The sequence below is a fragment of the Serinus canaria genome, chromosome 1, assembly GCF_022539315.1.
Source record: "Serinus canaria isolate serCan28SL12 chromosome 1, serCan2020, whole genome shotgun sequence".
NCBI lineage: Eukaryota > Metazoa > Chordata > Aves > Passeriformes > Fringillidae > Serinus > Serinus canaria.
Genome location: NC_066313.1, coordinates 45,706,765 through 45,732,987, shown reverse-complemented (window position 1 = coordinate 45,732,987; position 26,223 = coordinate 45,706,765). Strand labels below are relative to the sequence as shown.

The 26,223-nt window shown below is 43.9% G+C and overlaps 2 protein-coding genes across 4 annotated transcripts; one reads left to right on the top strand and one right to left on the bottom strand.

The window, feature by feature from the left end:
• Positions 1-9,107: 9,107 nt before the first annotated feature.
• MTIF3 (mitochondrial translational initiation factor 3) lies at positions 9,108-14,649 on the top strand. The gene is made up of 4 exons (XM_009102846.4): positions 9,108-9,248; positions 11,230-11,693; positions 12,956-13,101; positions 14,367-14,649. The coding sequence occupies exons 2-4, from the start codon at positions 11,231-11,233 to the stop codon at positions 14,577-14,579; spliced, it is 822 nt and encodes a 273-aa protein (XP_009101094.1). The 5' UTR covers positions 9,108-9,248; position 11,230; the 3' UTR covers positions 14,580-14,649.
• On the bottom strand, positions 14,590-19,396 carry GTF3A (general transcription factor IIIA). 3 transcript variants are annotated; one of them, XM_030234783.2, is made up of 9 exons: positions 19,234-19,396; positions 18,898-18,998; positions 18,450-18,546; positions 18,173-18,261; positions 17,212-17,285; positions 15,905-15,988; positions 15,287-15,516; positions 15,133-15,192; positions 14,590-14,863 (listed from the first exon to the last, which is right to left on the bottom strand). In XM_030234783.2, exons 1-9 carry the CDS (start codon positions 19,369-19,371, stop codon positions 14,705-14,707), a joined length of 1,032 nt encoding a protein of 343 aa, XP_030090643.1. In that variant the 5' UTR covers positions 19,372-19,396; the 3' UTR covers positions 14,590-14,704. The 3 variants fall into 3 exon arrangements, 2 of the variants coding, with proteins under 2 accessions (XP_030090643.1, XP_050833317.1); XR_003945572.2 differs by having other exon boundaries at positions 14,775-14,863; positions 15,133-15,197; XM_050977360.1 differs by lacking the exon at positions 15,133-15,192.
• Between the last annotated feature and the right edge of the window lie 6,827 nt (positions 19,397-26,223).

The window sequence follows — 26,223 nt, the reverse complement described above, 5'->3', positions numbered from 1 at the left end:
GGAGGCAGAGGGGAGAGGGGAGAGAGAGTACCAAGTTAAACATGAGGTAATGCACTGTGGGATCTGGAACCACAACTGTACAAACTCTGGGATCAGACAATTTATGCAGGATGCTGAAAGCTGACACAGCTGGGAGAGATTTGCTGTAGATGCTGCCTGAGAGCACACCTGATACAAAAACAAAAGACATAACACTGTAAGAAAATGTGAAACACAAAAGCCTGGATGATGAATTTCCCTATGGATCTCATGGAAAAATGCAGTCTGAATTCTGGTTGGAATAGAAGGAGATGCAAGGGCAGATATGGATTATTGGTATGTGTGCTTTGTTGCTGAAGGATGTAATCTTTTTTTTCCCAAGAGCATTGTAGGGTTTTTTATATGATGTTGACATCTTGAACCAGGTAGAGCAGCGTATACAAGGAAAGTTGAACTTAAAGGACATATCCAATTTTGCTGAGATCACATTGCAGAGCCAGTTATCCTGGCACTGGACCCCATCCTTATGGGAATAAAATACAGTAGATTTCAGAGGTACTGTGTAATTAATTCTGAAGGACGCTTTGTCCCTAGTCTCAGGCACATAAACTGCACCTTCACAAAAGAGCAAAATTAAGGAAAACCCATCAAAAAAGAGTAAGACATATAGCAGCATGCGGGTTTATAATTCACTTTGAAGAAAATTAGGCACTGTGAAGTACTGAAGTTACCACTGTGATTTCAGGAACAAAAAACATGTTACCAATAATCAGGAAGTATGAAATACTATAAATCATTATTTTCTGACAACCCAGGGATCAGAATTTATGTATTTTCTTGTTCAAGATGCTACAGAAAAAGCAGGCAGTTGGGCAGCAGGCAGGAACACTCAGTCTTTTGAAGGACTTTTATTTTATTAAGGTTGTCAGTGAAACCCTGAGATAACAGGAGAGACCTAGTGAAGTGCTCTGGGCAGGATTTCTTTCTGGTTCACTCAGACAATAGCAATGCCTAACCTGAGAGCACAGCTGCATTCTGATAGCCGTGGTCCAGGTGTATAATTAGGGAAAGACACTGCAAGGAAAAAGGGAGAGAGATTCTAAGTGAGCAAAAAGATGAGAGGAGAAGCATGGGGATGAACAGACTTGTCCAAGGTCACAGGGCACGTCATCACTGCAGACAAAACTCACATCTCCTGACTCCCAATCCAAGAATCACCCAGACAACAGAAGCATGAGACAAAAGATGTAGCTGAACTTTAGGCTGTGTGAATCCGGGGTTTTCTGGGCTGCTCTAACTCTCTCTCTCTCTGCTGCTCCATCATTAAAAGCAAGCTATGATCACTGACTTGTAACAAACAAATAACCTTGCTTCCGTGTCTGCAGCCATCACCCTCACAACTTACTTCACAATTCTCCTCCCCAAGCTTCCACTCAGCCTGGATTGTTTGATGCCTGCTGCTTTTGTGAAGCTTTTGAAATTAATGCGTTAAAGCCTGTAAGAGCAGCTCAGAAGAAAAAAAAAAGAAGACAGTTTTACATTTTTAAAAAGATGCTCTTATTCTCCTCACAGCTGAGTTTTGGTGGCAGCTTGTGAGCAGAATAGTAAGTGGGAGTTTTTGTTGTGTTTTTCCAGGCCAGTCTGTCTGGGCTGTGGAGATCCATACTTTTTCTCATTTGTTTTTCATTGCAGTTAGGCCTTTCAAAGTCACCTCCTCAGCAGAGGCTGCCCCTGTGTGGACCAAAGAGAGGGGGTACACAGTGCTCAGCTGAGCACAGATCATGGCACTTTCCCCATCTTTGGGGACAGAGAAGACCCTGTATTTCTCCAGCTCCCTCTTCCTCTTCTCTTGTCCTTAATACACCTGCCTGTACACCACACCAGGGCAAATGCTTCTGTCTGTGATCTACACAGACTTTCTCCAGATGTGCTAGCTGTCCCTTAGAAAATAATTAATTCTACACCAACAAAAGAGCTCATACCAACTAACTCAAAACAGAACCCTCCCAGAAAAGTCAAAGTGATCACATGTACCAAAAGGCATTATCCAACCCTCTGGGGAGCAAAACCAACTCTTGGTTGTACAGTTGGGAACCCACCACTAACCTGAGCTAACACCAAGTGGATTGGGAATTTCAAGTCTTCATCACATTGATAACGACAGCACAGACATATCTGATACTTGAATTTTTGAGGCTTGTCTTGTCAGTTCCCAGCCTTCTTACCTTCTACAGCAGACCTACAGTACCAAATACCAAATTATAGATTCAAATCACCCCAGAACATTCCCTACACCTCTCAATTGCTATCAAAATGCTCTGGCTTGTTCTGTCATCTCAAAATCCCTCTCAGCCTTACACATCACCCATGCAGCCCCCAAGCAGCTGGCAAGACAACAGACGACATGGACGGTAGCTGATCATGGCATCATAGAATTATGGAGTGGTTTGGGTTGGAAAGGACCTCAAAGATCATTTAGTTCCAGCCCCTTCTGCCAAAGGTAGGGATGCTACCCACCAAATTGTGTTGCTCAGGGCCCTAGGCAACCTGGTCTTGAACACTTCCAGGGATGGGGCATCCACAACTTCTCTGGGCAACCTATGCCAGTGCCTCACTACCCTCTTGAGTAAAGAAATTCTTCCTAACATCTATTCCAAATCTCTTATTTTAGTTCAAAACCATCCCCTATGTCCTGTGTCTATCTGCCAGTGTAAAAAGTAAACTTCCTCTTTTTTACAAGCCCCCTTTAAGTACTGAAAGGCCACAATCAGGTCTGATAACACCTGTGTGCTACCTGGGCAGCCCACACACATATACAGCCTGGTCAGCTGGATGAACCCTTCTGCCAGAACTAGGCATCAATTAGAAGGTCTCTCCATGGATTTCACAAAACTTGACAGAAATACATATAGTCATTATAAATGTACAATATCTTTGAGGCTCCTATTTGTTTGCCAAACTGGGCTGAAATGTCCAAGCAATTAAAACTGCCGAGGGAACTTGCAGAGAGACAGATGGATAGGGAGACAGGATGATCACATAAGCTTTTTTTTCCCCCTTGAGGAAAACACACTAAAAAGAAAAAAGAAGTCTACCCAGATGCATTGTTTTACTTATGAATTGTTATCGGACTTAATTAAATTTTGATTTCAGTTCTTTACTTTGTATCAGGATAAAATAACAAAAAAATTAGTGATTTTATTAATTTTTATTAAAAAAATTGGAAGAAGATGATCTGTACAAAAGTGTGAAAAATCGTACTGAACCTTGTAAAAATTATTTTTCTCCATTAATTTTCAGAAAGACTTAAACTTTCCTTATTTTGCATTCCAAGAATTTATATGAGAACCTAACACTGCACCACACTGAATGCATTTTCTAGTTTCTGCTTCTTCACTAAATTGGGAGAAAAAAAACACAAAAAACCCAGCATTGTACATTATAGACTAAAATATCTTGAAGGGAGATGATGAAGACTGTTGTTAAAGGCATTTGACTTTGATCATCTTTAGAGGGCGATAAAAAAGAAAAGAAGATTACCTTGGGAAAAAATACATATGAAATCAGCCAGATTGTAAGGCTTCTGATAAAACACCACTCTTGGCAAGCCACACTGGAGAGAGGAAAAAAAAAGGCAGCTCCTCTGTCCGTAATGTGTATTTTTTTTAACATTTACAAATTATTTTTGACTTAGCCACGCAGGGAGCCTACTTTCAACCCTCAATTTGAAAATCATGGAGGCTTTATAAAGTCTTCCACCTGCATCTCTTTTTTGCATCACAGTTCTTTATCCTCTAAAGGATGAAAACCCTGGCATATAAAAACTTTGTTAAGCTGTCACTATCAATAGAGTAAAAAAAAATAATGGTTGACAAAGAAGAAACAAATTGCATCTTCGAATAAGTTTCCTTCATGCTCTTGTTAAAAGCTATAACCTCTGATGTTAACTAAATTTAACCCTTTCTGACCCTTGCGGTGGCCCTTAACCTTTTCTTTATTCTGCTTCCTGTGGCTGCTGAAGAAAACTGGCCCAGTCATTGGAAAAGCGCTCTCTGTTGCACACAAAGCCCCAGCCTGGCTGCTAGTCTGTCAGGAGGGATAGAATAGACGGGGAGGTCAGCACCTGTGCTGAGAAGCAGGTGACAGGGAACTGCTTGGACCATTCTAGGGCAAGTTGTAATAGTTTCTACCCTTTAAATATCGCACTGTAGTTTCGGGTATTCAAGGCAGCAAAGTTCACATTTTCTTTGTGAATGCAGACTTTAAACAAATTAATCTATTGCTGTTCAACTGACTGTAAAATTAGTAGATTTACTGTTGCAAAAAAAAAAAAAAAAAAAAGAAAAAAAGAAGAAAAAAAAAGAAGAGAGCTTTCACTTCCACTTTAATAAGGTCACGGATGTGTCCTAGGCTGCCAACAAAAGCAGCTTTTAAAATCTTCGCAGCTGAACCTAACAACTTGCAAAGGCTGTAGAACAATGTCTTCAATGTACAGTGAAAACTCCTCTCCCTACAGTCAAGATGTAAAACTAGACAGTTAAAAAACTTTCTATACTGTGAACTTTTAACTCTAATTGCATATCACCCCAGGGACCCACAGGCTTGCTCTATGATTAACATTTTAACAAATTCAGTCAGCCTTGCTTTTCAGGGAGCAAAATTGGTTCTTTGCCTGGATTCAGTAATTCAGCCCAAGCAATTTAATGGCTGAGCATGCATCTTCAAAAGATCTGTTGTAATTCCCACAACAGGGGTAGATTTCAGAAATCAAACAAAACTTTATCTGCTTCAACTATATTTATATATTCTGTGCAGGACATCAGTTAGCAGTAATCACTTACCACTCACTACAACAAAATTTTGGGGTTTGCTTTAATTTTTTGCTGTCCCTTGCTAGAATAAAAATAGAGAAGTTTGTGTAGGAAGCAACTTTCAAAAGCTGTGGATGGAAAAGGAGTAAATGAGCTACTGCAGATCCAGAAATCTGGACCTACTACACACCCAGAATTCCTGTGTCCTTTAAATACATGTTTACTCTGACGTGTTCTCTGCCATATGGCAATGCTCAGCTCAGCACAAGGGAGTTTTTCATCTGAGTTATTTGGAAAGTCTTTCATAAACACCAACGGGAAAAGGAACACTAAGGAGTGCAAAGGGGAGGCTACAGCCCCTCTCTGAACCAGGGGACTGCAGGAGCACACAGCCACGATTATAACCAGCAGGAAGGTGGAGGGGGGCCATGGCAGCTGTCAGCAGGACTGGGGAGTGGCGAGGAGTAAGAGACTCTCTCCAAATCTTCCCCAAAGCTTCCCTGCTGAAATGCCCTGTGACGGAGGGAATTGCACAGAAAAAGCAGGAAAACAGAGGTGCACAGAGTAAGCAGCCCTCCCGATGCTCAGTACTTTTGTAAGCACAAGTGTGCAGGAGACTAATCACAGATTTAGAAATAAGAGTGAAAAACTGCTGTCCCACCCACTGCTACTCCTCCATGTCCAAAGGTCCCAGGCATTGCATAAACCCAAAAATATCAGTAATAAACTCCTGATGATCTCATTTGGCACTTGAATTTTTTTTTTTACCAGATATTTGTATGCACAGCTCCAGTTTAGGAAGCAGCAAGACATTCACCAAGGACCAAGGAAAGACCAGTCCTCCACCCAGAGCAGGGCACCTCAGCAGCTTGCTTCCTGCTCCCACAAAATGAGTGATGAAGTCTGAATGACAGTAAAGCACAGCCTCTGGCCTCCAGGTGAACACACTGTCATCCAGCTAAGGGCATCCTCACTCTGCTGGGCATTAGAAACTCTTCACTGTACCCATAATGAACAGCTTTGGGGGAAGATTTTAAGTGAGGACTATGCTGATGCTGGGTTGATGGCTAAGCTAGATGATCTTGAAGGTCTCTTCCAACTTGGATGATTCTGTGATTCTTTGATTTTGAAATTAACCCCAAAACACAGAAGGATTGGAACCAGTTTCCAACATCCTCAGGGAATACTGAAACCATCCCCCTGAGATCAGTTGTTAATGTGGAAGAAGTTTCTCAGTAGCATCTTGAGCCTTCCAATAATTACTAACATTAATAACATCCGCACTAGCAAATCCCTGCACTGCTCATGTATGAGGACCAGAAATCTCTCCATCCACCCATCCTTTCCCCTTCTCATCTATTTGCATTTAAAATGAGCTGGGGAATGAAATGTCTACAGTTTGGCACAAGGTCTAGCAGAATAAGCCTTAATATAGCACAAAAAATAACAAAGTGAAAACAACAACTTTTGAAGTAAATGTCAAATTTTAAAAAAGAGGGGGGAAAAAAGGCAGATGAAGATAAAGGATTTAAAAAGCAAATCAATGACTGAGTGTACTGTCGGGGGTGGGCAGAAGATGATGTGCATCAGGCAAAGTAGAAGGAAGAAAGTTATTATTAACTGCACTTATTATGACAGTGTCTTTCAAATAATTAAGACTACAGTCTCACTGTGGCAGGCACATATAAAAACAGGGCCCCAGGACAATTACAGTGTAAACAGACATGAGACAAAGAACAAGGAGAAAGAGTATAATGAACTCCCAGAAAGATCATGTTAATTGAGGACAAACTCCATTACAAGGCTGCACTATTTCTTGGCACACTATATTTAATTAGAAAGGCATGAAGTAAAACAAGCATCAGGTTTAAACTTAACAGAATTAAACAAAGGGAAGAGAGAAGGAATGAGAGGTGTATGCTCTGAAGTACCTTGCTTCCATGCAGGTAGATTTTATCACTAGTGAAGAGGATTATTAGCTTTATTGCTGCTACTAACACTGCTGAAAATTACCTGTCTTGTGGGGATGGTTCTCGGAGTGGCAATAGTCGCTAACTGCAAGGGGGCTGCTGACACGCTCTCTTCTAATGCATATTGCAGAGCTGATGGTGAAAAAAATATCTCTCCAGGCCTCAGCTCTGCCAAAATTTCCCTTCATGCTTATTCAAATTCCACACTTGGTTTCCAGACCATGAAAGGAGCAGTAAAAATCTTTTTTATTTCGCCTTTTCTTATTGTGGAATATTTCACTCTCCACAATTGGATACCGTAGAGTTTCAATAATTTATGTTTCAATAGCATCAAACTGAGATCCAGTTTTCTTAAGCATTCTACTGATGTGATGGTAATCCCTGCTCCCAAAGAGCTTACAACTCTAAAGGCATAAAGCCTGAGTGAAATTTTAAAAAAAAAGCACAAAAGAGCAGGATGGAAAAATTCAGTTCTATTTGCATATAATAGGAGAAGCTACAGTTGTCATTCAGGGTCTTAACACAGCTCACCATCTACTTGGCTAATTCTGTTACTGGCATTTTTCCAAATTCATTACTGCCAGCGAGGACTTTTAATGAGGATAAGGTGATATGAATGAACTTCATATTGTGAACTGATTTAGTGAAGTTTTCTGGGTTTGCGCACGATTACCACATGATGTCTTCTGTGAAGATGGAGAGCACGAAGCATTGACAGACCTTTTCTTACACATATGTACCACAATGACAAAATAAAAACAGCAAGCACATGAAACTAAACCATTCTAAGACCATAGTTAAGAACAGAAAGCTTTCAACCCAAAACCATAAAGGTCAGGTTTTCATTGCATTTCTTCTTCCTGGACAGAAGAGGGGGAGACGAAAGAAAAGTCACTTAGCTGTGGCCTAAAGCATATAAGATAAGAAGTTCTGATTATTTTTAGGCAGGAAGGACAGCTGCTTCCCATAGCTTCATTTTGTACTAAATTCTAAAGCACACGTTCAGTCTGGGTGTTGCTCCAGCTCCTGCCCGGATGGCTAAACAGCATCCCTCGACAGGCACGAACCCCTGGGCTCCCGAGAGAGGTCCTCGGCAAACTCTAGTGCTGTTCAATGCTGATGCTCAGCGTGTTCCTTACAGCTGGGGATTAGACGCTTGCACATGAATTTCAGCTTCTCTTTCAAAGGTTTCTGTCTCCAAATTGGACAGAGGAGCTCGCAAACCCGAGGCAGAGCCTCTCCTACCAAAGAAGGTAACAAATCCAGGCACCCAAGACGCCTTCGGTCTGACTCACGCCGCGGCAGAGCCGCACACGCTGCTGACCCCTGCAGCCTCGGCTGTGCCGTGCGCTGCCCGCATCCCGCACACGGAGCCCGGCCCGCAGCCCTGATGGGGACAGGGACAGGGGTACGGCTGTGTTACACAGCCCGGCGCTGGGCTGCATGCCCCTCCGGGGTCACCAGCACGGGAAGGACACGGACCTGCTGGAGCGAGTCCAGAAGAGGGACACAAAGATGCTCTGAGGGCTGGAGCGCCTCTCCTATAGAGACAGAACTGGGGCTGCTCCGTCTGGAGCAGGCTGCGGGGAAAGCTCACAGCAGCCTTCCCGTGCCTAAAGGGGGCCTGTAAGAAACATGGGAACGGACTTTCTGGCAGTGCCTGTAGTGACAGGACAGGTATGGTTTTAAACTAAAAGAGGATAGCTCTAGACCAGAGGTAAGGAAGAAGTTTTTACAGGGAAGGTGATGAAACATTGTCACAGGTTGCTCGGAGGGATGGTTGATGCCTCATACCAGGAAACATTAAAGGTCTGGACACACAGGGCTGTGAGCAACCTGATGGAGTTGTAGACGTTCCTGCTCTCCTGCTTATTGCAGAGGGATTCGAGAAGATGAGCTTTAAAAATCCTTTCCAACCCAAACCCAAATTCTATGATTCTATGCCTCAACACACACACAAAGCTCTCAGCACCCACACAATCCCCGCTGGCAGCACCAAAGGGCCCCGCAGGGATGGCCCAGGGCACAGCGCGGACCCTGTCCCAGCTGCGGCCCTACACCCCCGGCAGCGCAGCAAAGGCACAGCGGGAACCCACAGAGCCACGCAGGGGAACAGCAGCTCCCAACAACCGCACGCACAGAAACGGGAACGCAACGTGTGTCGGCCTGGAAATGCGGGAGCACACAGGACCGGGCACAGGGACACAGGGCACAGGGACACAGGGACCCCGCTCGCCCGGCCGCTCCCACCACGCGCGCTCACGCGGGCGCGCACCGGCAGAGGCGCGCTCGCGCCCACGGGCACGCGCGGGGCGGGGGCAAGAGGCGGAGGCGCCTGAGGAGGAAGAGGAAGAGGAGGAGCAGGAGGAAAAGGAAAGGGGAGAGGTGGGGCGTTCCGGAACTTCCCGGCGGCTCGGGTCGATCCCTCGGCTGCTTCGGCGGGCCGGGGGTGGCGGTTCCGCTCGGCCCGGCCCGACCCGGCCGGCAGGTAAGAGAGGGGTCACAGGAGCCACGGGTACGCGCAGTGACCTCCGCGACACGCAGAGCCGGGAAAGCAGACACGACAGGGCACGGTCGCACGCCCACGTACAGCCCTTCTTCCCTGTTTACAGGAGGGACAGCCACGGGAAGCAGGCCGCCTGCCACGGGATGCCGCCCCTCTCCCGTTGCGGCCGGCCGGCATGGGACGCGCGGCTGCTCCCGCGGGAAGCGCGGCGGCTCCTGCGGCTCCCAGTGCGCCCGGAGCTGCCCGCTCCTTAGAGCTCCCACCCAGCGAAGTCAGGCGGCCTTGCCAAGACAAGGATGAGCGAAACGCACAAGGCGAAACACACGTGTCTTTGCCGTGTTAGGCAAAGAAAAACCCTTCCATAAGAAAAGAGTTGTTTTCTTTCAGATAGTTAAGGCTAGATTTATTAGATTTAAATAGCGTCAGAGAATGAAGGAAGATACCAACAACACCATGTGTCTAGCAAAGCAAGGTCATCATTTCCTTAGAACAAGCTGCTGTTCCATTGCTGAGATACTGGTACTTAATTAAATCTCAAAGTCAAGCCAGGTTCCTCTGAATGGAAGATGAATTTAATTATTTCATTCAATATGGAGGAGTGATGCCCAGATTGCGGACCAAGTCTGCAGTGCGTGATCCAGAGCAGCTTTATGAAACCATTAAAAAAAATAAAGACATCATGGCTTTTTTGTAGCTGCACTGATGATGCAGAAAGATACTTGGGTGTAGGCAGTGGCTTTTCAGTCATAGAGCTGTTGTCACAGCTAGACAAAAAGCTGTTTTTACAGGGGTCTGGACTGGACAGAGGCAGAGCCCAGGGCAGGAAGGGAAGGTAACTCTACCACCTAGTTTTAGGCTGTTGTGGAAATCATGTTACTTCTCTTCTGTGCCCTGTGGCTAGCTTGAGTTCTGGATCTAGGTAGCACACAGCTGTTTTCAGGCTGCCCTCTTCATGAACTCCTCTGGCTTCTTCTTCAAGTAGTTTGCATGGATATTGTCTCTACTGCTGAGGTATGATATCCATCCCAGGCTCCAGATTGTCCCCTTTTCAGACTAAGTTTATTCACAGGCAAGTCATTTGACTGTTCCTGTGCCAACACTGCTTAGAATTATAAATAGCTTTTTATCTTTGCTGATGGTTTACACCTTTTCCATGTGTCTGTATGCACATGGATGCATGTTTACACCATGTCATGTATGTGTGTATATATATGTGTATGCATGCATGTATTTATGGAGCAGAGTCACATTCCCTCCTGGGCAAAGGAGGTCTCACTCTTGCCAACTCCTCTGGTATGACACATGTTTGGCTTCCTGCATCATCCTTGGCTTTTCCTGTAGTTGCTCCCCTTTAAACATAAAGTAGGAACACTGCAGAGAGTACTCACAGTTTGCTCTTTATTTCCAAAGTTTTTTGCAGCTATTAGAAAACGGACGATTTCTGAAGGTCTGAACAAAATGCAAATAATGGGGAGCTACAGCAAAATTGCCAGGGGGATTTCATGACCTGGGGAAGAATGGGGAAAAAAATCCAATGGAAGAAATGTCTCAAAGATGCGTTTCAATAGTCTTCAAGCACGGGTATATTTTGAAGCATGTTTGAAAGTTTATAGCTTTGTGAGTACCATGTGAGGATAGATACCTGTATCTGTTTAGATTAAAATTTGAAAGCGAGGAGAAAGGAACTAGAAGTACTGGATGGTTTAAAGGAGATCAGGCTCAGATTTTAAGATACAAAAGGTAACATCAACTCATACATTTTGGTCATTTGTAAAATTTTCTCTCTGGATTAAAACCCTTTGTTATTGTAAAATGACTGTTGATTGATGATTCCAAATAGTAGCACCATGTATAATTTTAAAATAGTTACAAACACTAGGGTTTACTGAACTGGAGTCAAGTCTTTCTAGTATAACTAGAAGAATCTAACTGATGGGGTAACTTGTTTTTTCTTCTTCCTCAGAATGACTGCCTTGTGCACAATGAAATATTTATGTCAAGCAACCAGAAATGATGGCAGATGTGCAAAAAGGTTCTTTGGTACTCTTCTGCCACAGACAGCACAAAAGTGGCTCTTTTCTCCATTCTGGATAGTGGTACCTGACCCTAGGAAGTCAGCTGTGTTTGGGCTTACTCAACCATATTGTACAGATGAAAAATCTCACACACAACCAAAAAGTAAAGCAGCATTTGGAAGCGTTGGGCGAAGAATTCCCTATCGTATTTTGCACGTAATCAACCAGGATGGGGAGAGCTTAGGAAACATGCACCGAGCAGAGGCACTCAGACTTATGGATCAGCATGGCCTGAAGCTGGTTCTGCTTCGTGAGAACGCAGAACCTCCAGTTTACAGACTAATGACTGGGCAGCAGATTCATGAAGAACAGCTTAAACGTGCAGAGAAGAAAAAAGCAAGTCCAAAGCCAGGTATGTGCACTGTATACACTACAACACTGAGGACTTTGAAAAATGCTGCATTAAAAGTGGTTTCAACAGATTAAATCCTCTTACTTGTATTTGTGTAAATCCAAAGCAATGTCACTGCAGTCCACGCTATTAAGGATTTGCAGTGGTGAAAATAAAATTTTGGATTAGTCCAGTCTTCCACAGAGAAGCCTTCTATTGCCCTCTCAGGATTTGCTATTTTGGCATCTGCTGACTTGTTAAAAAAATATCTTTATGTGAGTGAATTTTACTAGGCTCTGGTTCCATGATACTCACTGAATTTCTGTTAATTTAATAAGGCATAGAATGACAGGCAGTTTTTACAAACTAAGGACCAGATACACCAATATAATGATATAGTTTGTCACCAATAGTCGTGAAACACTCTCATCCTCATTTGCTGCTAAGAAGACAAAGTCTGGAGCCCTTTCTTGTACAGAGTAAGAGAACTTTTTCAGTATTTAACACTTTTCAGTTTGTTGTTTTTTTTTTTTTTAATTTAAGACTACCTGCTCCAGCAGTCTAACAAACTGAGTTTGGCAAAGAGGTTTTAGAAAAGACATGTGACCTTGTATCCTCTCATATCCTCAGGCTAACAAAGATGGCTATGCTTTGGGTAGAGTTCTGATTTTAGAGGAAAACATTATTATGGTAGTGAGTTGCTCTGTTCAAGAAACCACAAAAATATTATTCAGATGGTGACTGCTTTACAGAAACTTGAAGGAGGAAGAGACTGTAGATTGTTCAAATGTATTACAAGGCATTGTCGTACTTCCAGTTGAATATTGCACTCACCATTCAATAAAATGGGCTTGAGATGAAGAGCTGTCTTAACGTCAGCACTTTTACCTTCAGCTGTCCTATGTGCAGAACACAGGAATTTGCACACTAAGTCTTTAATTCCAGATCCAATGCTTACCTTTTTGTTAGTCCTACATTGTGAATCATATGAACAAGACTGTAATTAAAAATACCTTAAGCCTTCTGACCCTGAAGAGATTTTCCCTGTGTGCCTCAAACATGCACTCAGTCTCCCATTTGCGGCAGTGAGTGTGAGAGCAACAAGTTGCCACCCTCTCACGTGAGGGTGGTGCATGCTGAGACAATGAGATCAGGATGCTCTGAGAAAGCAGCATGGGAGGAGGGAGTCAAGCAGACAAAGCACCATAAGCTGATAAAAGAGAGCAACTAGTACAGGTTTGTCAAATGTTAAGCCAACAGACTTTCAGTTCTGTTTTAAACAGGGGTGGTGCAGAAGGAGTTATCCTTTTCTTCAGCTATTGCCAAGAATGACTTAGAGACCAAGACTAAACAGATAGCACAGTGGATTGAAAAGAGACACCATGTTAAAGTCACCATCCGGCAAGCCAAAGGCAGCAGTACAGACATGGTAAGTGCACTCCTGGAAGTGGGACCAGTCAATGTCATTAAACAGTTGCAGCTGTATTGACCTTCCTTATTGGGTACTGCCACAATTTTTAGTATCTGTGGAGATCTAGGTCCCATGCAAGTAGTGGTTGCCTGCCTTAAGCTGCTCCTCTTCAAACACTTGTGAAGAATAGTCCCAAGGAGACAGTTCAGATACCAGGCTTCTTCAAGAATCCAGCTGCAGTACTGGCTTGGACAGCAGAGTCTAAGCAGCTCCTACTCCTATGCAGCACCACCCTATTAAAGGGGCCAGTGAAGTTTTCTGATCTGTGGCTTTAGCCACCTCACCGTCTCTGAAAGCTTTACAGTGCAGTTTAACAAAAAAAGAAAGTCTGTGTTTTAGCTGGATTATTTCACCAACAGTTCTTCTGGAGCTGCATTTATACAACTTTGGCTAAAGTTAGTTGTCCATTCCTACACAAAAAACTATTGGAATGGTGTTCCAAGACTAGCAAAGTGAACATCGCTAAAAATGTTAAGCAGCTGATGGCAACTTCCCAGTATAATTGCAGGGCCTTGAGACTTCACTGTCATTCACAAAAATGTTTTTTTTATACTCTGTGTAAGACTACTTTTCTCTCCTTTTAATGTCTGTAGTGAATTAGGTGTTCTTGACAATTGTCTCAACTAAATTGCTGGGGAAAATTGCAGTAGCATTTCATCCAAAAAAACCAAAAGTTTTTATAGGAAGCCAAATTCACAGGGAAGGAGTAACAGGAAGAACTGATGAAGGGAGGGAACAGGACATTTCATGACATATTTACATTGTCCTTGAAGGCTTAATAATGAGGTTAGGAATTCAGTGTGTTACATGAATGCACTGTTACTCAGTTCAGTACTACCAGGTCCTGCTAACCTTAGAACAATACTACCCCTTAAGAAAAAAGCCTCATATATTAATATATCTGAATCTAGAGGAAGAGTAGGGTGGAGAGGAGTCAGATGCAGACTCTAATGGACAGCCTTGAAGAGCAAAACACTGTGAGTCAGCAGTGCAGGCTAAATGTTTGGAAATGGTTGAATCCCCTCTAGTAACTTGCCTAAACCTGCTTATGAGTAAAGAACAGTTAGGAAAGGTCAAACTGAAGTGCTCAAACTAGGACTAGCAACTAGCTTGGTTCAGCTAATAGCTAAACTAACTAGATCGTGTTATTACAGAGCATCTTGAAATATTTTTCTGCCTGTATCTGTGCATTCATTTAGTTCCGTTTTTCTCCTCCTTTTTAGTTCATGCTTTTTGATCAAATTTTGGAGACAGTGTCTGAGAAAGCAACTTATCTTTCCAAGCCAAAAGTTGCTAGAGAAGGAGTAAGTACCTGTGTTTTCAGGCACATGTCTGACAAAGAGTTGAAAGAACACCAGAAGATGGAAATCAAGAAAAACAATACAGTAAAGAAAGATGAAAATGAAGATTTGAAGTCAAATGAGTTGTATCAATGACTTTCTGAAGCAGTGTAAACTATATATATTTATTTAAAATATAAAATTTAAAAAAAATTAGATAAAGTTATTGTTGATCTTTGCATTGGTCTTTCCATGAAGAACACTGTCTTGGTTAACCTTTGCTACAGAGTCTGAATTTCAGCAGCTGGTATTCCATTTTCCACGAGCTTATCTGCTGTCTTGCTTTCCACCACAACTTCATCCTTTCCTGGCTGTGTTTTAGGAGGAATGTAGCCACTGAGACGAGAGGCTAAGCTCCTCTTGGGACGAGAACGCTTTGCCTGGCAGAAACAGATCCAGAATTAGTAAACTTAATGTATCTGTGGAGCAAAGACTACTGTTGTGGGGGGGGGGGTGGTGGGGAAGTAAATCAAAGTAGAGGCCAGGACTGCATTAGCTAAAGGAGCTTCATAAATTAAGAACCTCACAAATTATCTACATATTTGACCTGTTTTCCTGATTGAAGTCACATTCTAAACCAGGTAAAGTTTACCCTCCTCTGCAGTAACAGGGTAGGGGTGAGAAGACTTTTTCCAAGAGGGTAACTTACTTTCAAGTTCAGCTTTCTCTTCTCAGGATCATGTACAACTGCATGCCTTGCTAGGCTCTGCTACACTTACAAAGAGCAGGAGGGGAAAAAAAAGAATTAAGTTTATAATTTCAGATAATGGGATTCAGATAAAAATAGTTAAAAAACCACATACCTTCATTGCAAACACTTTTCCACAGCCTGGATAATCACAAGAGAATGGTTTTTTCTCCTCATGAAAAGAGAGGATATGGCTTTGAAGGTTAAATAAAGTTGTGTACGTTCTTCCACATCCTTCTCTGGGGCAGCGGCAGACTTCCCTCTCCACAGCATGTGTCTTTTGATGCTGCTTGAGGTAATCCTTCCGTTTAAAAGTTTTGTTACATTCACTGCAGACTATTGGCTCTAAGTGGGAGAAAAAAAGGCAGACTATAAATAAACAACTTCTTACAGCAGCTCAGAATCATAGCCTGGTGGTCTATTAGAACAATGCTAGAATCAACATGAAATGCAAAGAACTTAAGAGACTTCACAAGGATAATGCAGTATGAATTACCCAGATCTGAAACGTACATAAAACAGTTTTCTGTTAACTGAATCACAAAGTCAACTTAGTATAGTGAGCAGCATTTTCATCAAAGGTCTAGCTGGAGTGACAGCCACTTTACCAATAAAGTTAGCAGACAAGTTTGGGACATGCTGACAAGCTGATGAAATGAGTACAGCAAGGACTCCAGATTAGCAGTTGGTTTCCTATTTGTATCATAAGTTGACTAATGCATTTGGAATTTACCTGTGTGACTGACTTTATTATGTTTCAGAAGCTCTGTCCAAGTTTTTCCAATATATGAGCAGTTTTCCTTCTTGCATGCATAGCCTGTTGGATGGAACAAATGTTTACAATCACAGAGGGTCTGGCAAACAGTCCAGTTTTACAAGGGGGAACTCCACTTCCTGCATTTGAAAATTAAAAGCCAGTTATTCCTTGTCTCTTCCCATACTGCATAGGAACGGGATAAGAGACAATAAACAACCAACACAAATTAGAACAAGAGAAAATCCTAGCAATTTTATATAAGAAACCTTGTATCACTGACACCAGTTGTCCAGAGAGGCTGTGGAAGCCCTAGCCCTGGAACCATTCAACATCACTGGATGTGGTCCTCAACAACCTGGTCTAACTGTCCCCCCACTGAGCAGGGAGCTGGACCAGGTGACCAATCCTTTCTGACCTAAATGATTTTGTGAAACTCTCTTTCCTGGCTTCAGTAAAGCTACTTCCTCCCAGCCATACACTTTCTCCCAAATAGATGAAAATAACTAGTAATATATATTACTTCTATATAAATATTTGGCCTGCATATTAAAAAGAAATACTGCCTATACAGTAGTATTTCAGAGTCTAAAGAGATTCTACCATTCTATCAGGCAGGAACCACAGAAAGTCAACACTATTTAAATCCCAGGACCAGAATGCTCAAAAATCTACAAACAAGTCCTTGTCTTAAGAAAAGGGAATTACAGTACAAATCACAGCCTTCTGGGTACTCTTTCTTGTCTGATGGGTTTATTTGACTTGGTTTTGGTTTTTCCTATCACTGGAAAGCTGGTTATCTGTCAGTGAAAAGAAGAGATAAGAGAGCAGCTGGATTAGCTCAAACATACATGGCCACATTATGATGATTTCACTTAAAAGCCTCTCACATAGGTTCATTAATAACTAAAAATACACACTGTTCTGCCAAGGCTTCATAGGAAATTTGTGGCAGAATTGGCAACTGAATCTAAGGTCTGGACATCTAGGCTAATGCCTTTACCACCAGCCCGTCTCCAAAAACGGGTTATTTGCAAGGAAGAACCTCAGGAAAAGAAATAACTGAAGGAATCCTGAGCTCTGCTCAGACTGCCACAGACACAGATAACTAAACACTGCAATGCCCTGCAGTTATATCCCACTTTACTACTTAAAATGGGTGTCTTGTCTTGTCTGGATCACTAGGCCCAGAACATTTTCAGATTGTCATGCATCCATGCATACTCTGCACTGGAAGCAGTTCTTTTTCCTTTGCTGAAACCTTAAAAAGAAAAAAACAGTTTTACCTTCATGTATCTTCTCATGCCTCTTTAGTCGACTTGGAGTAGAGAAACACTTTCCACATCCTTCTTTATTACATCTAGGTACAAAATAGCAGTAGTTTCATTTCTTTCACCATATCTACTTATTTTTTGTTAAGTCAAGAACAATTAAAATTAACAAAATAATCCAAGTTTCCCTTTGCCTACAGATCTGTGTATGTCCCCCCACCTTGTAAAAGTAAATTCTGTAATAGTTTTTCAATTGACTTGGATGACTTTGAGAGTTAGAACTATAGTATGATTTCCAAATATACAGCAAATTGAGCTTTAGCTGGAAAGTCAAGCCTTGTATCATCTCTACACAGCAGGCTCATCAAACATAGAACAGAAAGTGGAAGTGGCTTGTGCAGAACCAGCAGAGCACTGACATTTTTGTCTGTCATCCAACCATAGTAGTGCATTTCACTGAAGTGGAATGAACACTCATGTTAAGTGTGATCCACCTGTAAGAAATACAAGACTGAACTTTGCTTTTAGCAGATCTATAGTCATGTGTCAAATGGAGCTGCTATGCACAGTTTCCAAGATTAGTGTCCAAGTCTCTCCCTTTTTTCTAGGTACTACTCACTACTCAATGTCAGCCAAGTCACTGCTTTTTACTGGGAAATAAAGGTAGCTGCATTTTTTATTACTGTGTAAGCTCTTATGCCTGTATTTCAAACTATGAATTAAAAACTGGGGGGTGGGGGAGTGTTGTTTTTTTTATAAAATTGCTGGAATGCTGAAGTTACAGAGCACCAAGATTGTCTCTCAAAAGAGATCACTGAGCAAAGGATTAGTACAAGAAATATACTTGCAGCCCTGACTACAAAATTATTTCTTTTTTTTTTTTTACTGCCACATCAAGGAAAAGGCTGAGAAAATGCACTTATTTTCATCTACAGTGTTTAAGTGTTAAAGTTCAGTATTAAAATTACCCACGTACTTGAAGGGAGGCTCATTGGTGTGGTGACACTGATGAACTTTAAGTTGTTGATGTTTCTTGAAAGACTTGTTACAGCCTTCGAAGTCACACTATTGAGGAAATTAAGTTATGATTAGAGGCCAAATAATTACAGTTCAGTTCATGTCTTTGCTGAAATCCCAGTTACAGTATTTGAACTTATACAAGTACCACATAACAACAAGTTGAAGTATTTCACCAGATACACAAGAAAGAGCTTGTTTAGCCTCCACTGTACAGTGCAAAGGTAATTACTCACCACATATTGCTTTTGCTGATTCTGATGCTTGCGCTCAATGTGCTTCTTCATGTTTGATTTTGTTCCAAATTTCTCATTGCACCCATCAGTTGTGCACCTGCAAACGAACTGCAGTTTTATTACTGCTGTCAGTGACTTTTCCCTAGGCAGATACAGAAATCATCGTACAAGAACAACACACAGAATTACTGAAACTCACAACTCAAATATAGAAGTTTGCTTTGAAGAAAGAGACAAAGTTAGCCTTTTAATAACTGGGGGAGATCCTTTAAGCATTTGTTACAGATCACTGCCGGAACAGGGGGTTTGATCCCACCCCGTGTACACACTGTTATGGCAGTGCCCATGACTCCAAAGGCATGCATGCTCTCTACCACTGCCCTGTTTTAACTTCCTTTCCTTACGAAAAACCGCACTTCAGCTTAAGAAGCAAAACCTTGGGCCTTACTCGAACGGCTTTTCCCCGGTGTGCGTGAGGAGGTGTCGGGCGCGGTGGAAGTCCCTCGTGAACCCTTTGCCACAGCCTTCATAATCGCAAACGTAGGGCCTCTGAAAAAGAGGAGTTGTCGCAGAGGCAGACCCACCTCTCGGGGGCTCGGCCGCCCCGGGGAGGCCATCCTGCCGACAGCGGGATGCCACGGCCGCACCCGGCCCGGCCACAACGCGCAGCCCCCGGGTGTGGTGACACTCCCGAGCAGGTGAAGCGGCCTGTCCGGTCCCCCAGTGCGGCGCCCACGCCTCGGTCACACAGACCCCTCCTTCCCTCCCAGCCGGCGCGGCTCACCTCGCCCGTGTGCCGGCAGAGGTGGGCGGACAGCCGCCAGGCCTTGTTGAAGGTGGCGTCGCAGCCGGGGAAGGAGCAGATGTAGGAAGGAACGAGGAGCACGCTCCCTCCGCCACCGTCCCCCCGCGCGCCGGCCATGCCGCAGGGCACGTGACCGCGCCCGTGGGTGGGGCGGCGGCGGCGCCTGCTCGGTGGGCCGGGCGCGCGCGGGGCCGAGGGCCGGGCCCGGTGCCTGAGGGGATGTGGGACCCGACCGGCGCAGGCAGAGCTCTTCCTGTGGCTGCGTGCCGGGAGTTCCCGCACAGAGTCACAGGATGTCCTGAGGTGGAAGGGAACACTATCGCAAACATCATCGAGTCCAGCTCCCAGCCCTGCACAGCACCATCCCCAGAAGTCACACCATGGCCTGAGAGCGTTGTCCAGGTGCTCCTTGAACTCTGTCAGGCTTGGTGCTGTGACCACTAACTGCCCAACCAGCCTCTGGGTGAAGAACCTTTTTTTAATATCCAACCTAAACCTCCCCTGACACAACTTGAGGTCATTCTCTCTGGTCCTGTCACTGGCCCTACAGAGAAGAGATCAGTGCCTGCTTCTCTCTTCCCCTCATGAGGAAGCTGTAACTGCAATGATCTCTCCCCTCAGTCTCCTCCAGGGCTGGGCAGACCCATGGCTGAAGAGCGAGCAGCTCCTCACACAGCTTCTCCACACCCTTCACCATCCTTGTTGACCTCATTTGGATGTTCTCTAACAATTTAATGTCTTTCTGATATTGTGGCACCCGGAACTGCCCCCAGCACTGGAGGCGAGGCCTTCCCAGAGCAGAGCAGGACAATCCCCTCCCTTGCCTGGCTGGCGATGCTGTTCCTGATGCCCCCCAGGACACGGGTGGCCCTCCTGGCTGCACTGCTGACTCATGTTCAACTTGTCATTGACCAGGAGCCCTGGTCCTGTTCCCTGGCACTGCTTTCCAGCATCCCATTCCCCAGACTGTATGAGCACCCAGGGTTGGCCTGTCCCAGCTGCAGAATCCAGCACATGGATGAGGAGATCCAGTCACGCAGAGATTCATTGTCTAATTCTGTGTTCCTTGCCACACATCACTACCCTCCTGCAGTTTTAGGGGCATAGGGTCTCTGCTGCATCCCTGAAAAGCATTTCATGGCTTTTGCAAAAAGCAAAAATCCTGAAACAAAGGCTCTCTGAGCAGATTTGGATTGGCTCCCTGCCTTGCCTGAGGTTGAGTCTGCATAATGCTGGTCAGCCTCTGGTCCAAACCAGGGGAATCTCGTGGACTCTGACATCAGCCTCTGCTACATGCTGCTTACCACCTGCCCCAAAATTCAAGTGTGTTCAGCCTGGGTTGTTCAGGATCCTATGGCAGTTGACCTTCACCCTGCATGTGGTCCTGATGTGTCCCCAGGCCACCTGAGGGCACAGGTAGAAGAAGAGGACATGAGGCTAAGGTGAGCTGAGGGTCTGTGATATCTTGCCTAGCACATTCCTGGTACAGACTTGGAGCTGAGGGAGCTGGGGTTGTTTAGTCTGGGGAAGAAGAGGCTCAGAGGGGACATTATAGCCCTCTACAACTGCCTGAAAGGAGTTTATAGCCAGGTAGGGGTAGGCTGCTCTCTTCTCCCAGGTAACAAATGACAGGAGCAGAGGAAATGGCAGATTAGATTGTATATTAGGGAAAATTTTTCAGGAAAGGATTGTCAGGCATTGGAACAAGTTGTCCAGGGAGATAGATGGTTGAGTCACCATCTCTGAAGGTATTTAAAAGATGTGCAGATGTGGTACTTGGGGACATGGCTTAAGGATAGACTTGGCAGTGCCAGTTTACTGGCTGGACTCAATGATCTTAAAGGTCTTTTACAACCTAAATGATTCTATGAACATGTCATCTTCCCTGTTTTGCTCTACTTGAGTTGTCACACAAGCTTTATTTTAGGTGATGTCCTCCATCTGCTGCAATTCTCCCCACAGAGTGAGTGTGAGGAACAGGGTAAGAAAGTTGGAATATGACTGTGACAAGGGAACCATCCTGTGGAGAAAAAAATTCCCAATCCTTCTTCCTTCTTTGTGTTTTCAGAGCTGTAAAGCCTGAGCAGATGGCAGTGCTTGGAGCAAGCTGGGGAACTGGGGGAGGAAAGACATGGGGAATAAGGGGCAGGTATCTAGTGTTTGGGGACTGGAGGAGGGAAGGGTCGAATGAAGTCAGGTGTCAGTAGTGCCAAAGGATGGAAAACCTAATGGCTGTGCACAGCACACTGCAGGGAGGGAAGATGCTGGGCAGATCGAGAAGTTCATCCCGGCCCGGAGCAGATCCCCATGGCCCCGAGGGATGTCTCTTCTCTCGCTCATCTGTAGCAGGATTAAGGGGAGGGCTGAATCAGTCGAACTATCAAGAAGCAATGGCAAGAAATCAGCTTCTTTTCAGCGGGGAAGTCAGTCTGAAAAGACCTCAGCTTCTAACAAATACTAAGCAAAATACATGAAAGAAAATGTTGCTGTGGTTTTAGTTGTTCAGGGGGTTTTTTGGTCTGGGAATTGCAATAAAAAACCAACCAGAAAGTTCAAAAAGAAGTTATTAATGTTCCTTTTTTGAGAACATTATTTTTCCTTTCCTGTGAAAACATGATACTGCTTCAGGCTGCTCTAAAACAGGTGAGGAAAAAACATGCAAGGCAGAAAACTTTGGAAATGTTGCTATTGGCTATACAGAGAACAAAAATTCTTCACATTGGATTTTGTGCTATGCAATGCCAGTTTGAGATTTTAGCAGAGTCCTCTTGGAATTTTAATCCAGTTTTGGAAATATGTAGATGGTGGGCGACTCAAGGCCAGAGGGCTTCTCATTGTGTTGTATTTTTGATGTCTTCTGACTTGACTATGAGAGGGAGGATTTTGAAGAGTCCTCTAGGAGAGCTAGAGCTAGAAAGAGAGTGGGTTGCCTTTCAAATTTGTTGTTATAATTTTCCACTGTAGGAGGTGAAAGGTAAACCTGCTAAGAGGTAAACATATGCAGTGGAGAAAAATTAAATCTGAAGATAAACATTTCCAGGGCAAGGTCCACACTGCAGCTGATAAATTTCAATAATCTGTAAACTGAAAGGGAGCAAAAACTCAGAAAAATGAGGCAGTTCATTCACTCAAGAAAAAAACAACACAAAATTCCTTCACACACATGTAAAACCCCCACAGGATAGTAAACCCCTCGGACTCTGATTTAAACTATTTCTTTAAGCTATCAGGATGTACTCAGAATTAAGTATCAATCAGGGAAAGATTTCACACTGTGCTGTGAATACTTATATCCCTCTGAAGGGCTGCTGAGTGAATGGGCCACATATCATTTTCTAACAAAGGCTGTTTCATTTTCCCATCCCACCATTCTGCTATAAGTAGTGGTATTTACCTCATCTCTAAGGTAAGTTGCTTCTCTTTGTTCAGCACAGTTGAAATCAAAAGATCTTATGTTTATGAGCATTTCACAGAAGTTATTTGAATGTATATTAAAATGAAGATAAATATGTTTAAATGTGCAAACAGAGTAGCTCTGTGATTACAGAAATTATTCCCCTGCACGAGAAACTTTGGAAACAGAAAGATTACTTTTTTCTCTAGACTTGTTGCAAGCTGAATATTGTTTGCTTGAGGCACCATATCTAGAGGTCTCTTGGCATGGTCCAGTGGCAGTAGGATGCAGAGAGACTATGATTTAAGAATGACACTAACTATTATTTATGTGTTCTGAGCTGGTCCCAACAAGTTTTGTGCCCCTGACCTGCATTGGTGGTTCAACAATCCTGGAATAAGGCCGGACACATGAATAAAAAATAAAAGGTCTTTCTACTTTCCAAAGTAAGGGGGGAAATTGTGATGAAGTTAGCAAGAGTTGTCACAAAATTTCTTGCAGTTTTTGGAAAAGTCCCTCAGTTATGCATGGTGAATTGTCATGTGTAAGGTAGGACAGAAGTAAAACACAGCAAAGTAATTTTAGCTTTTCTAATAGAGGTGGATCAACAAATGTGGATGAAAAAAGGGGTTGGAAGAAGGGTCCTTGCGGATGATTACCCATACTAAGAAAGATCCGCCCAGGCACACCAGAAGTGCTTCCTTTGTCTACTGTATTACTGCTCTAATCTTTTCTGTCAGTTTCCCCTGCTCCAGTTTACTTGCAAGGTTGTATGGACCCTAACTCTCTTTTCCTCCTCCCAACAATAATTTTATTTTTTCCTTCATTTCCTCAAGTGTGGGCTTGATCTTCCTTTTTTCCTAAATTACAAGCCGGCCACACAGCCAAGAGAGTGTAGAATGAAGTACATGTGAATTATGCAACCTGGATGCCAGAGGTGAACTGCAGTCAGGATAATGTTTTCTTCATCGCTCTGTTTACTGAATTATAGCTGGCTTGTAATGGTGCCAGTGTCCTCAGGAGCCCTTTCTAGGGATTTCTGGGAAGCACAAAAACATGTTAGGAAGAGGATGGAGTTAATCAGTTGGGCTTTCCTGCTGCTATATTCAGCCCAGCAAGCCGCCTCTGACAGATGTTTCTGCTTTTAGGCCACAAGGAATGTTATTGACTGGCTTTCCCTGTGTTCAAGAAGCATGTAAAGCTATCAAAGGCTTGTTTTCCATAAGAGCATTTTCTTGTCAGGTGATGTTTTTCTATCTCAGGCACAGTGGATTTTAATGAATTTCTCAATAGACTGATTCCCTGAAGAGAAGAAACAGAGGAAATCTGCATTAGTTGATTTTTCCTCCTGTCTCTGGGAAGCATGGGATGTAAGCAATGGTGAAGTTGCACAGCGGAGCTGTGGGGACCAACACACAGAGCCCTCTGCTGCCCATCAACCCTCCTGTTGACTATCCTGACCCACTTAGTTTGAATAAAATTTTCTGTATGTCATACAAAGCAAATTAGAGCCAAGTCCCAGGTGTTTCTTACACTGTTTGAGGCCGGTCAGTTATTAGGTCCTGGATCTCTACCAATCTCCTATGACTTGCATGAAAAGAAGGGAAAACTTGACTCTGTAATCTCATTCCCCATGAGCTCTTTTTGACTGGGATGGGGGAAAGGAGGACTTGGGCACAACCCCACTGCAGGCTGTGAGATAATGGAAGGTCCCTCTTCTGAAAAACACCTCTTTTCACCCCATTCCTGCATTCACCCTGGAGGATTTGTTTACCCATCCGTTCAGCTCACCCAGCCATTGGACAGGATAAGACAAGACCAGGTTAAAACAGAATGCCCCTAGTTCTTTTCCCTATGGTAGCCCCCTGAAGTAAGTAGCAATACTCCTCAGTTCTCCAGCTCAGCTCTGGGAAGGAACTGCCTGCTGGAAGGATATTGTGCCAAGCAGTAGGACAGAAGGCAATGGGCCTTCTGAAACTGATGCACAGGAAGTTCAGATGAACATGAGGAAGAACTTCTTTACTGTGCAGTGATTGCACATTGGAACAGAATGCCCACAGAGTTTGTGGAGTCTCCTTCAGTGAAGATATTCAGGAAGGGTCTGGATGCAATCCTGTGCCATGTGCACTGGGATGGCCCTACTTAAGCGGAGAGTTTGGTCCAGACAGAGTTTGGTCCCTGTGGTCCCTTCCAGCCTGACCCATTCCGTGATTCTGTGATTGATAGGGTTATACTCACAGCAATGAGTAGGCAGTTTTCAGAAGGGACATAACACCCAGCATTATGTCTGCTCTCAAATGGTGCCTTTCCTAATAAGCCACAACTATTTGTGCTCACAGGACTGGCCTCTAAAGGCATCACATGATGTGGGTCAGTAAGGGCCGCAGTTATCCATCTTACCAAAACTGCAGGTGCAAAATTATGCCTGCAGCTATCTTTGGCCATAAAAGCAAGGCATCCTCTGTAGCTGCCACACAGTAGCTCAGTGAGCCCTTCCTCTCCCAGCCAAGCCCCATGGGATGCTTCTCTGGCACATGGTCTATTCACTTGCATGAAGGAGAAACAATCGTACCCTTCCTTTCCTGGCAGCAGTGTCTAGGAGGGTTGGTTTCTTTTGTGGACCATAACTATTGTTACAATTGCTGCTTCATCAGACAGAATTATTAGTCTGTCAGTAATGTGTTAGACAGCAACACTAGTCTCAAATGCTTGTTAATTATCTAAATAAGCAAATTTGCTTCCTTTCCCACCATGGTCACTCATGTCTTGTGTCCTTTGTGCAGCTGAAGCTGTGATCCTTCAAATACCACTGCAAATAGTTGTTATTACAAGGGTTGTGCCCTCAAAGCACAGAGGCTGCTGATATGAGGGAGAGATGCTGGACTCGTTCCTCAGGGCCTGATCCAAATCCTTTTGAAATCAGTAAAAAAATGCTCCCAGTCTTTCATGGCTTTGGATTATATCATCAGATAGTAACTTTTTCCAGGCAGGAATTTTGCTTCAAACATCACTTGAATACACTTGAGAAATCTGGCAGTTGATAAAATACTCAGCCTTGAGCCAATACAGCCAGTGAAAGCCCTGAATATATTGGCGGTTTTTGCAACATAATAATATTTTTCCTGGGGAAGGCAATAATCTGATCTGCTTGCTTGTCCAGAGTCAGACCTGCAGTAGCTTTAGAGTTACTCAGAGACATCCAAACCATGAAAATGTGGTTGTCAGTGTAAGGGTTTGGGGCAGCAGATGTCCACAGGGCTTTAGTGCATGTCCTCTGCCTACTGCACAGTCAGAGTTCAGTGTCCCCTCATTTAAATGCCAACACTCTGCTCCAACAGGCAGAGCTGCCTGCCTGCTCCACCTAACAGAAGCCAAAATCCCAGAAGAGTGTTGTACCACTTTCATGGGTTAAAAAATGGGATGGCTTCCCTGCAACTCTCTGTTCCCTGCTGCCTCTACTGCCCCAGACCTTCCTCCAGGCTGCTGTGTGTGGGCTGTGGCAGTGAGCTCCCTGTCCTTGAACAAGAGCACCTTCAGAAGATAAATTTCTGCCTTGAAGCCAGAGCTCCCAAGAA

Excerpts from the sequence above, each read along its gene's own strand:
- MTIF3 (XM_009102846.4), top strand. The coding sequence starts at position 11,231 with ATGACTGCCTTGTGCACAATGAAATATTTATGTCAAGCAACCAGAAAT. Across the intron at positions 11,694-12,955 it reads AAAAGCAAGTCCAAAGCCAG|GGGTGGTGCAGAAGGAGTTA; the intron begins GTATGTGCACTG and ends TGTTTTAAACAG. Across the intron at positions 13,102-14,366 it reads AAGGCAGCAGTACAGACATG|TTCATGCTTTTTGATCAAAT; the intron begins GTAAGTGCACTC and ends CCTCCTTTTTAG.
- GTF3A (XM_030234783.2), bottom strand. The coding sequence starts at position 19,371 with ATGGCCGGCGCGCGGGGGGACGGTGGCGGAGGGAGCGTGCTCCTCGTT. Across the intron at positions 18,547-18,897 it reads ACCGGGGAAAAGCCGTTCGA|GTGCACAACTGATGGGTGCA; the intron begins GTAAGGCCCAAG and ends GTTCGTTTGCAG. Across the intron at positions 15,193-15,286 it reads GAAAAGTGTTTGCAATGAAG|CAGAGCCTAGCAAGGCATGC; the intron begins GTATGTGGTTTT and ends TTGTAAGTGTAG.